This window comes from Oppia nitens, unplaced genomic scaffold (genome assembly GCF_028296485.1).
Source record: "Oppia nitens isolate AA-2021 unplaced genomic scaffold, nextdenovo-longstitch-racon4-pilon3 scaffold7_pilon_pilon_pilon, whole genome shotgun sequence".
Classification (NCBI taxonomy): Eukaryota; Metazoa; Arthropoda; class Arachnida; order Sarcoptiformes; family Oppiidae; genus Oppia; species Oppia nitens.
In genome coordinates this window covers 2,333,106-2,346,708 of record NW_026533251.1, presented here as the reverse complement: position 1 = coordinate 2,346,708, position 13,603 = coordinate 2,333,106, and the positions used below count along the sequence as shown (strand labels likewise).

At 20.2% G+C, this 13,603-nt stretch overlaps 1 protein-coding gene across 1 annotated transcript in view; it reads left to right on the top strand.

Annotated features, from left to right (window-relative positions):
- LOC128963581 (cell adhesion molecule Dscam2-like) overlaps positions 1–13,603 on the top strand; it is a 41,868-nt gene that overhangs the window by 18,042 nt on the left and 10,223 nt on the right. The window contains exon 4 of the mRNA XM_054310094.1: positions 4,107–4,268. Coding sequence (XP_054166069.1) covers positions 4,107–4,268 — 162 coding nt within the window. The remainder of the gene's footprint in view (positions 1–4,106; positions 4,269–13,603) is intronic.

The window sequence follows — 13,603 nt, the reverse complement described above, 5'->3', positions numbered from 1 at the left end:
ATTTATTTAATAAATATAATAATAAATAAAAATATATATTTATTAATAATAAATATTATATCATATTTTATACAACAGAGTTTTGCAATTGTTGGTTTAATTATAAGTTTATAATTTAAATATAAATAATACTAGTTGTCAAATTTGTTTTTAAATTTATTAATATAATAAACAGATTTATTTATTAAGCTAATAATTAGTATGAATATTGCATTTGATTAGACATTTGATTTGCTATTAATAATAGATAAAAAATTTGTGTCCGGAATCCGAATCACAGCAAAGTCTATCTCTAGAATGTGTGAAATACAATGTAATTGACATAAGAATAATGTCATAAATGTCATTCATTTCAATCAACATATAGTGTTATTTTACCACAAATATACTTAATTGTATTTCAATTAGTTATTTAATATTAATAATTTTCATTTTGTGATATATTGTAATCATTTTTACATTGAATTAGCTTTTTATGTGTGCGAGAGATGTTTATTTCTGAATAATTTTTGTCAAATAAATTGTGTGTATTATAATAATATACATATTTTCACACATTTTAATTCCCTACTTTCTGGTGATTCCGGGACTAAATTTAATAAACACTGATATATTTAATGATATATTTTTACCAAAATAATATTTCCTGCTAATTAATAAATAAAATAACTTAATAAATTCATGTACTATTTTAGTATGCATTCAATTATTTGCTGTATTTATATTGGCTATAAATCATAATTTAAATAATAATATTTCAATGACAATTTTTAATTAAAACTCATAAAACGTTGAACATATATTAATAAATTATATTAATGAAATCATAAAACAATATTATTTAAATAAAAATATGTTACAACAAACAATCAGCATATTTGGTATAAAATACTATAAGGTAATCACAACAATAGCTGTCATCGTTTTAATGAATTTTCAAAGTTAATTTTCTTAAAAACTAAAGACAATTAAATAATAAAATTTTCACCATCATCTTCAATAATTATTACGCAATGTATATAGAAATTATAATTTTTATTTTTAAAGTATTTCTTAACTATTTTAGCAAAAAATGAAATTATGTCATTTTTGACATAACCTTAAATTATTTATTTTAAATACACTAGACATTTTTTTATAATTAAAATCAAATGATATTTTGCTAGTAAATTAACAGGGTTATATGGTGAATAAACATTAATTTTTAATACCTACTCTTTCAACCATTTTTTTAGTCATTTAGTAACACATTTTAAAATAATATTGTGATAAAAGATTATTTCAGCTATTTTTTATTAAAACATCATTAAATTTTATCAAATCATTTATAGATTAATGCATTAAATGTTAATTTATATAATAATTATTAAACTGATAAATATTTTTAATTTTTTAATAAATTATCTTATAAATATTGCAATTTACTAAAATTTGATGATTAATTGCCAAAATTTTATAATTATAATTCACTTAGATATTCTATTTTTTATTAATCATATTTAGAGACTCATATAATTATATCTTATACAAAAAATCTATTTTATCTTACTTCAAGACTAAGTTATAAATAAAATTAAAAAATATTTCATTTTATTCAGCTTATAACAAAAAGTCATTATTTAATTTATAAGTATTTTTTACTAATTTATGACAAATAATCTAAAACAATGTTATAATAAAAGATGTATATATTGTCTAATAGAGGACATAAAAAATTTGATTTTTAACTTTTATTTAAAACTTAATTATCGCTTAACATTTATCTCATGTTATTGACTATTTATCGTCTTTAAAGTGTTAATTAAATCTTATTAATTTTTGATAATTTTTTAAATAATCACTTAGGTAACCTCTTTATAATTGTGAAATCATAAATGATAATTTATGATAAAATCATATAAATAATAATTAAATTAAAAATTTATGATTTGTAAATTTTGGATCATATATATTAAATTGGCCATTTTATCTTTAAAACAAATAATTTTAAAAATTTTAATTATAAAAGTTAAAGACACATAACTATTTTATTTTAATAAAAAAGAATTGCATTTTTATCATTAACAGTAGCTTCACAGGAATAACTTAAAGTTGATACATTTCAGTGTGACAGAATTTTTTGTGGTTATCTTATATTTATACAATATATATATATATAGTATATATTATATACATAACTATTTTATGTTTTTGAAGCATACATAATGATACCAATGATGTTAATGATAAATAACATTTAGAATAAAGCATATAAATAATGTCCACTATTCTTGTATAGATATAGAATAGAAACTTACAGAAAAGTTTATAGAAAATTTCTGTGTAAATTTAAGTAAAATCTCAAAATTGATAATTTTAAATAATAGGATATTTGTGTAGCGTATTATCTATTAAGTAATTATTATAGTATTTATTTTAATTAGTATTTTCATATAACAATAACATAATCAGTATTCTACTGTATTATTACTAAATAAGTATTTATAAAACTTGTATTTTGTATTTTTACATTTATGTTAATATGAAATAACTAGAGAATAGAGAATAAATTTACTAAATTTGCCGTATATTTGAAAATTTGTGATTCTTTTGGAAAGTAAATCACGTCTTTAAAGATTTCGTGTTTCAAATGAAATAAATCTCTATAACTGAGACAAACTCAAAATTAAATGTATTTTATAAACTAAAATATAATCATAAAAATTATTTATTATCAAATAATCAAATTATTTTGTATATTATTATGCAATCTTACGTATAAATATAAAAATATCTAAAATATATTTTTATTTATAAAAATTTGATACAATTTATGAAAAATGAATGGATATGCAATAACTATATTTGCATTTTATTGTTTAAACTTAAATTTCAATCAAAACCAAATTGTTATAAATTTTGCAATCAAATATCATCTATAAAATATAAAATACTATAGTATAATAAAATTGAAAACTAAAAACTATGATATAAACTAAAATTCAATGTTTTTAATGCGATCCTTACATTAAAGTTAGACATATATTGTATTAGATTGTATTTATCTGTAATGTAAATATTGGTTTAAGTTTTGTGTCTCTTTAGTTGTATTAGTTGTTTGTGTGAAGACATGAGAAACATGAAAGACATGTAGAAATGAGCCGTAAATGTAAGGCAGAGATCGCACACAAAATGAACGGATCAGAGGAAACATTCAATAACTGAATCACTGTATGAGTCGATGCCTTGGATTTGCTGTATTAAAGACCATTGAATTTCTTGTATATATCTTCTCTCTCATGGATACGCTTTCAATGGCAATATAAGGGGACAGTACTGTTAAACTATGTGTGCATACGTGAGCCAAATGATAGCAGTGTCTAATAGTTTACTTAAAGCACAAATCCTCACATTTTTTCTTGTTTTAACTGAAAATATACTTTTTTATTACATATATTTATTTCACTTTCTATTTCACTCTAAGAAACTGTTATCAAAATGATATGTTTGCTTAGTTTTAGCAGCAAAACGAAGTTTTATGTTTTAATAAAGCAATGTTTGCTGAAAAAAGTTTGAATTAAATAAAAATATATAAAATAATAATGAATGATAAATAAACGTAAGCCCATAAAAGTGCATATTGGATAGTACTTCAATACTTTTAGGGATTTTATTTGAATTGTTTAAATATCTCAAACTTATTATAATAACTTTTTATTAACAAATATTAAATTATTTTTAGAATTTTATATATTTGATACAATTTTATACACTACTAAATACAAAGTTTTCATTCATTGGTTTTTAAATCAAAATATAAATATATAAATATAAATTGAAATAATATTTCTATTTTTTCAGAAATAAATAATAATTCGTAAATAACTATTTAATAGGACAATATTATAACATGCATTTTACAATATATTTATATTAACATTTTTTATATTTCTATTTGTAATATTATTTTTGCTAAACAGACACATTTAGTGGCATAAATTAATAAATGTTACTAATATAATCAAATCAATTATATTTTACTGTATATAGCATAATATACACAAATCTTTAATTATAATAATAAAATAAAATATAATATTAATATTTACATTTACATTGTTAAACAGTGGTTCACCAAACATATAAAGTGCAAGTCTATGACGAGTTTGTGATAATGGGAAACACAGGTGTCATGAGATGTCAAGTGCCGACATTTGTTAGGGAATACGTCAAAGTTATCGCTTGGATTAAAGATGAAAAAGTTATCACAACTCTTATGTCACCAAAAGGTTTGAAAATTTGCATTATTTCTAGTGTTGGAAAAAAGAGAAATTTCTAGAAAGTTTCTAAAAGAAATTTCTGTCAATGTGATGCCTATGTTAATTTTGTTCTCTCAATATTTGTCATATTCTAACAATACATTATAATCACAAATAATAACTAAATATTATTAATAGTAGTTTAATAATATTGAAGATGAAAGAAAATAAATGTAAAAACTAAAAATATAATTAATTGATAAGTAAAATTTTACAAAAACTATAATTATAATATTTCTATATAATTATATTAATTTTATATATAGGGATCGCATACGTATAGTTGACTAGTGTACGTAATATATGTCTTATTAATATAGTTCTACAATATGTATAAATATGGGTATCCCATAATGGGTAAATGGGATTCCCATAGTAAAATAATAAAGTAAAATATAGAAATTTTCTCAGAGAAATTTATTAGAAATTTTTATTTGTCAATCTCTAATTATTTGACACCAAATCAATTTCATACCATTACTTATCCAATGTTAGTCAATATGTTTAATCTATATCTATATTTTTGATGACTTTATGCCTACACTTTCTCTGATATTTACAAGAAGGGCGTATCTCTCTGTTGTTTAATTGAGAAATTATAAAAGTATTTATATTAAAGTACAGTATATATCTATAAGATGTCTACATTTGTTTGATCACTCCTAACCCTATTTATATGGACACCCATTAAATATGTTATTATACATTTGTTTTTTATTAACTAAATGTCGACTATATATATATAACTTACAATATTATAAATTATTTTTTAAAGAAATAATTTTCTAATTATTTCTTGGAGTTCATTGAATTAAAAATCTAATTATCTCTGGGAAATGGGATTTATAACGAGTAGTGGTATCTATTAATGTGTGACCATTATTATTATTATTACTGTATATATGTTTTGGTTTGAATTAACTAGAAAAACAACAATAGACATTATATACAGTGTTTTATGTAATATAATATAATATAATAAAATATAATATAGAGTATAATATAATGAGGAAAAGGATTATAATTATTTTCGTGATCTCTAAGACAAAGACTAATGTTTTACTATCGCTCTGTTGCATAACATTTGCTTAAATGTCTATCAAAACTAAATTAATTTTCTTGACTTTTAAATAATTTTTTATATAAAAATATAATAAAAAATTATTCAAAAATCAAAACAACGACAACATTAAAATGAATCTTATATTCTAAAGATAAATACAAAAAGTAATATTCATTTCAAAATTGTTTATATTTATACTATAAATATTAATTTAATACAGAACTTGTTAATAGAATTATAGTTATTTTTTAAATTAATTATCCTCTATATATATATTGCATTATATATATGGCACAAAATATAATCATATATCCGATTATTAATATTAGTAATATCTGATACATTATATTAGCAGTTAATAACATTTATTATGAATAATGTTAAACATGAGTTGTCTTCAGGCAAACCGTTTTTATCATTTACAACGCAAAGAGAAATAAGTTTTACTATTAATGAATCGCTTGATATGAGCACTAATAACATGTGAAGACTTTTATTTAGACCATTAGGGAGACGGCTATATAATATTCATCAGATATTCTTAATATACTAATTGGAAATGCCTTAAGCATATCATTCCTCATTGCCTATCCTTTGCCATATATATACAGTATAGTGTATATGATATACACATCCATACATCCATACATCCATACATCCATACATCCATACATCCATACATACATTACATACATCCATATACTGGTAGTATCCTTATTAGTCCAGTACATCACTACATCATATATGCGACCAATTTTTATATCATATGTATAATTCAAGGGAAATATTTAACAACTTATGCATTCATTCGTTCATTATTTATATGATTGTCGTTTAAGTGACTTATTTTTTCAATATATTGATCTATCAATAGATAAATAATATATACTTTACATATTTTATTTATTTAAACATTTTCAATAATAATATTTTATTTAAGCATGATAACTTTACAAAATACTTTATTTAATAACTATAGTATTTATATACTAACACTTAATTATAATTTATTAATTTAATTCTTTTTGTAATTTTGGAAAACAATAGTATAAATGCTATTCTAATAATAAAAATAATAAATATTTGTTATTATTTTTAGAAATATTTAAACACCTCATAAATCATTGTACACCAAAAAATGTTATTTTAGTTCTCAAGTGAATAGGTTTCGTATAGTTTTTGCATTGAATTGTAGTCAATAATAGTGTTTTATGTTATGCATTGAATTATGTTTGCGTCCAAAACAAAAAACTTAAAACAACTTTGAGTTTCGATTTTTTTCAATAAGAGTTACGTTTAAAAGATTTATAGATTTCATTGCAAATGATAGTTACGATCGGAGACCCAATCCTATGGAGAGTAAGTGAACGTATAAATGTGTGTGTGTTGTGTGTAGAAAAAAATATTATATATATATACTGTATATATACTGTATATGTGATATATTTATATATATAAAATAATAGACACTAAGTTTGATGTTTTATAAGAAAATTCGATATTTGAGAGTTAAGAGTGAAACTCAATTACATTGAATTTGCATTTTTTACACTCATTTTGCCCGAAGAATAGACATAAGAGTTTTATGTAAATATTTGGCGAAAATAAGTGATGATCACTGAAAAACTTGTGCTTCAAATATATACTATTAATAGCAGTGTTTTGTAGTATTTTCTAACATTTTTCACACTCTTTTAATACAAAAATTGTCACTTTTATCACAATAAATACATTAATGATTGAAATAACGTCATAAATATTCAATGCATTCATTTGATATCTTAAATTGACTTTTTAAAACACTTTTTAACAGTTAAGTGAATCAAAAAAAATAATAATACTTAGTCTATCAATCAAATCAATTTTAATAATATATAAATAGATTTGTTTATAGACAATATAGCTTTTATGAAATATCAATGAAAGTTATTAATAATAAAACTTAGATCTGCTTCCTTATACAGTACATTATATCATATGTAACATAACACACACACACACACACACACACACACACACACACACACACACACACACACACACGTTTAATGTCAGTTTGAAAAAATTAATTTATTAACCATTAAAATATGTATAATTTGATATTTTGCTCACAAAATAAAATTCAACGACTTTTGTCTGACAAGTATCATATTATATAAAGCAATATATAGCACATAATATCATAATATTTAGTATTATTATGTTGTTTTTGTTTGTTAGTGAAAGTTAAAAGATGAAAAGTCAATATCATTTGGTATAATATGCAAAATAATGATCTTTTGATATAAATTTATGTTAATAATAATAATAATAATGTAGTTTTACTTTTGCAATATATATTATATGTTATATATGCTAATTATTATCAATGTTTGAGAATCATTTTACTTTAATTAGCATTTATACTATACTATAGCTTAGCACTAATACCCTAACAATATCTGCATTGTATTGCATTATTGTAAGCATTTATGCAAAACTTATAATTACTGTATACGTGTGTTATGTTTGTGAATATGTGTATAATTAATCAAAATCTGAGCTTTTCTCGCAATATTTACAACATTTGTTTTCATATTCATAGTCATACCATATTTATTACTATATAGTATTTATATCACATTGTTTAGATATGTCAATTATTTTTATTTCAAATTATAATAAATTAAAAAATATCACTTTCAAGTTTGTAGATAGTAAACAACCAAAATATTTTTTATAAATATTTTTTAATATTTATATTGTTGTAAAAATAAATTATTTGTAATAAATAATATAAAAATAAATATAAATTTATAGCAAAATAAATGAATTAATAATAAATTAAAGTAATATTTCTGACAGTACTACCAATATAGGATAAATTACTTTATATAATATTAAAACATAAGACCTGACAGCCATTTAAGTATTATCTTATATAATAAAAGTAAAAAATAGTGATTTATCTCAAATAAAAAAAGAGAAGCAAATATTATGTTATAACTTATAATATGTGTGAGTTGTCGGCAAACAAATAAGATATTATAATAATAAGTTAGGTTTAGTCCAAAAAAGTGTAATATTATATAAGATATGATGTGATGTCAATGAAATTATATATATATATATTGTACTGTATAAATATAGAATATATTATATTATATAAATTTATATACTGTATATACAAAATATATGAAATCTAACACTTTATCAGTCATTGATTGTCATTTACTGTTTAGGTATATACAGTATATTGTATATATATATAAGTGTATATATATATATATATAGATAAATATAATATTTATAGTGTAATAATTATATTAATATAAACATGATTATGAATATTGTTTCAAATTTAATCTAATTTATTTAAAATTTAAAAAATAATATAAAATAAACAAGAATTAATATGAAAAATAATAAATTAAAGTATTAATAGTATCATTGTTATCTAAAAATACTGTTTTATTATTATATAATTTTTAATATTATTTTAATTGCTAATATGTTATGTAATCAAATACAGTAAATGATGTGAATTTTTGGTCAATAATTTAAGTTATAATTAAGTTAAATATATAATAATAATAAATATGAGTTGTATCTACAGTATTATATGAGTGTAGTATATAAGTATTAGTACGATATTGTAGAGAGAAGTTTAGCAATGAGAGATATAGAAGAGAGAGAGAGAGAGAGAGAGAGAGAGATGCGTTTAGATAGTAGTGAATGAATGGACTCATTTATCTCACTTATTGGCGTCAAAAATATGATAAATATGATTTTGGCCGCAATGTAAAAATGGGTGTCTCTTTTTTATAACACTCACATACAAAATACACATACAATATATATCATTACACTATTTTATGCTATAAATATAAGCAAAATATAAAAATTGAATGAAATGAACAAAAATAGAAATAAAATGTGAAAAGAAATGGAAAATAAAATGAAAAAATATTAGAGAAATTTGTGGCACTCTTTGCACTTATTTTTTCAAATGTGATCCCAAACTATATATGAAGTCTTGTGTTATGTTTTGTGTTATATATGTGTGCCGACACTTAGTCATCAATTCATTGCATATACACTACTCATACATACAATGAATGGTCAGTAAATGGTTTTCACTTGAAAAATGTATAAAAGTGTTGGCCTTACGTTAAAAAATGGTATTTCCAGTAATACATTCCGATTGCAAGCATTTTTACGGCTTTCTCATAGATATGTCGATCCCTTATCTCTTCACACAAAAACTATTCCTCTATTTATATATCAAAATAACAAAAGCAATGCCATATATAAATATATATATATATATATATATATATATATATATATATATAATAAATATATTTTCTATATAATGGGACAATTCATTTTTTCTTCTTCAAGTTTTTTTTCAATTTAACTTTTTATTTGTTTATATATTGAATTGTTGGTCATCTATTAGTTTTTTTTTAAAAAGTTTTGTCAAATTGATATTTATGATTGCAATCATATAAGCTAATGGCTAGTAATTGATATTTGAAGTTAAAGATTGCTATCTATTGTCAGCTTAATTCAAATACAATGACATATTTCTAAAAGAAATAATATATTACATAATATATTATTAAAAAAAATTATTTTAAAATAGCTATAAAAAACTAAAACAACTAAATACTCTGTAATTTGTTATATTATTGTCATTATTTTTAAAATATAATATAATAAATATAATACTATTTAAAGTAAACTTACAATATATCTAAGGACAAAAATAGATATTTATAATAAATTACATTGAGAATATTTCTAGAAAATATTTATTTTTAATTTATTTTATTATTATATTGTGTTATGAGTTCCCCATACAGAGCAATAATATAGATTTTTCAATAGTATAATTGATACAACATTACAGTTATTTAACCAAAACTTTAAAATATAGTTATTATAAATAATTATACTATATTACAAGATAACAAATCTTAAAAAAAACAAAATTAACATGGGGATTCCATAGACAAATATATCTTTTAGAAACTTACTAGAAATTTGTTAATTTTTCTTTTTGTCCAACTCTAAATCTAACACAATTTTTATTACATTATATATTTGTGTGCTCTTTAATTTATTTATTTATTTACAATATATTTTATTATTTAAAATATAAAATTCATTCAATGAGTGCACTTTAAAATATGTTTGAATGTTTATGTCAATAAACTATATATATATATATATATATATATATATATATATATATATATATATATATAGAGAGAGAGAGAGAGAGAGAGAGAGAGAGTATATTACACTATTCATTCTGTAACAATATATTTACTGAAATATATCGGTTTATATTATGCTATTAATATATATATATACTTTTCCAGTTTTATAAATTTTATCCAAATTATCCTAAAATGCCATATTTAAAATAATGTTTATAAAAATATGACATAGAAATAAGAAAACGCAAATATATATAATTTATAATTTTTATGTCATGATAGAAAAGAAAATAATATTTTAACATATAAACAAATAAATAAAAAATTAAGTACACTAATAAAAATTATAAATACTAATATATTTTATAAACATTAATTTAATATTTAATTAAATAGTTACATATAAACAAAATGATGTTATTTTTTGAGTTACCATTTTTCAATATATATTAGTCTTTTTACAAAATTTAATAAATTTAACTTACAATATTTTATAAATACGTTTTATTATGTAATACTGTAATAAGTATCGCAATATTATAATGTACTATTTATCACAATATAGCTTAATTTAATTATTAATATGAATTTGTTCACATGATATATGTTCATACAATCATTGCATATATTTTAAATTGAATATTATTATATTTCTAATAATCTGATCCTATTTTATTTATCCAAAAATCAAATATATTATAAGATTTATTCATTAACTGATCTTTTATCTAATCCATTGTCCAATTTCTAATATAAAATAAATAAAAGTAAATATAATTTATATAATGTATATAGTTTTATATATTGATTGTCTCGTTTCTTATAAACACTTTAAATACTTATTATTCATATTATAATTCAATATTTAAAGTACACTTAAGTATACAATTCATATAAAACATTATATAATAAATTATATATTAATACTTTATGTTCGTATAAAATATAACACTATTATTATATAATACTTATTTTTTATTCATATTTTTTATCTAAGCACTAATTTATATCAAATTCAATGCAATATTATTTAATATAATTGATATTTTTCAAGATTACTTAATAGTTAAAATAGTTAAAATATAAAATAATTCTCATAAATATCTTAATAAAAATCGTGACTATAAAAACTGTTTAAAACAGTGTTGAAAGCATTTACTTTATTTATTTAATTTTATTATTGCATTAATAAAACAATTGCGATCATTAATAACGAATTATACAAATTTTTGTTTTAATACAAATGAATTTAGTATTGGACTTGTGTTCATATCGTATACATAATAAAACATTATTCAATGGCTATTGAATTATTGAAAACTTGATTATAAAGATAATTCAATAATAAGCAAATGTTATATAAAATTTATTTTAAAGTCAATAGTTTTGTTTGACTATTTGAATAACGACATAATGGCATAAAAGTAAAAGCATTTACCTATTTATGATGTCATCACATCTTATGGATGTTTTGACACAAACTGAACCATATATTTACTGATCATTTCTTTTTCTAATCATTTTTGTCTTTTTCTTACCACTCTTGGGATGCATTAAATCCTAAATACAACTATTGTGTCATATAATGGCTGAAATGCTAAACAATGTCTTTAACTCTCATATATTATTCACTTTATTTAATCACTTTAAATAACATACTGTAAGGCATAACTAGTTTAGCTTAATATAAATTTAAGTCCATTTATGAGTGAATTGTGTGAATAAATTTATGTCTCAAATGAAATGAAACTTTTATGTTATAAATGAGTTCAAAGATCTATAGTTTTTGTTTTCTCACACGTAATCAACTCATCGATTATTTTCCGATGTGATGTCATTATCGGGATATCGACTAAAAATGGATTGATTTCATAGCAAACAAACAAAGTCTCAATTTTTTTCATTGAAAAACTTTTTTACAATTCATTTGAAATTCTAATATAAGAATTGTTTTAAAGGAATTGACAATAAATCCATTTTAAGGATAACTTTTAAAAATAAGATACTTTTGCATTAGTATTATACCTAACATTCAGTTATAGTATCTCTTTCTCTGTCTTTAAATATTTTCATTTTTTGTGACACTTTCTGATCTTCACTCAAATCGATCACTATTTGTATACATATTTTAAGTGAATATCAAAAAATGTATAAAAAATGTTAGTGTATTGAGAAATTTGATCCTTATTTTGCAAAAATTTAAATTTGATGCCATATTTTCTCTCCACATTATATTTTAATATATGTTTATTAATTTTGTTTAAAATTTTTGGTTTCAATATATTTATATTTTGTATTTTAATATAAAATTATTTATATGTTTTAGTTTACATATAAAAATTTACTCAAAATGTATATAAAAAATTGTATTTAAATTGAACAAAAACTTAAACTAAATTATACAATAGTTTAAACAATATTTCTAAAATTTTATCTATTTTAAAAATTAAGATAACTAAATATGGTTATCAAATAAATAATATGAATTAATCAATTTTCTTAAAATCTTTTATCCTCTATAATAGTGAGTATATATATACCTATGATCCTCTCTAATCTAATAAAAACGTACTCAACTGGTCATTATGTGTAGACAATAATTATATACAATAATTTCACAAACATATTGTTTTATACTGTAATGACTTGAAATATAAATTTAAAAATTGAAGACTCAATCGATTTACTTGATATCAATAGAAACAATATTTTAAATGTTTACCAAAATATAAGTTTTAAGAAATAATATTGAGATTCAATAGTTTGTGTATAAATATCTAAATTATATACAGCAGACAATATATTCACTATTTTTAATGTTATAAATACTGTATGTCTTCAACACGTCTAGCAAAATACTCTACAATACTATACTATATCAATATTATTATATTACACAAAGTTATGCTATAGTATGAAATGCAAACAACATAATGTTGTGATAATAATCGATTTATAAATGTTAAAGTAGTACAGTATATACAAAAAAGTGTATACATATATATATATATATATAGTATATACACTGGTATCAT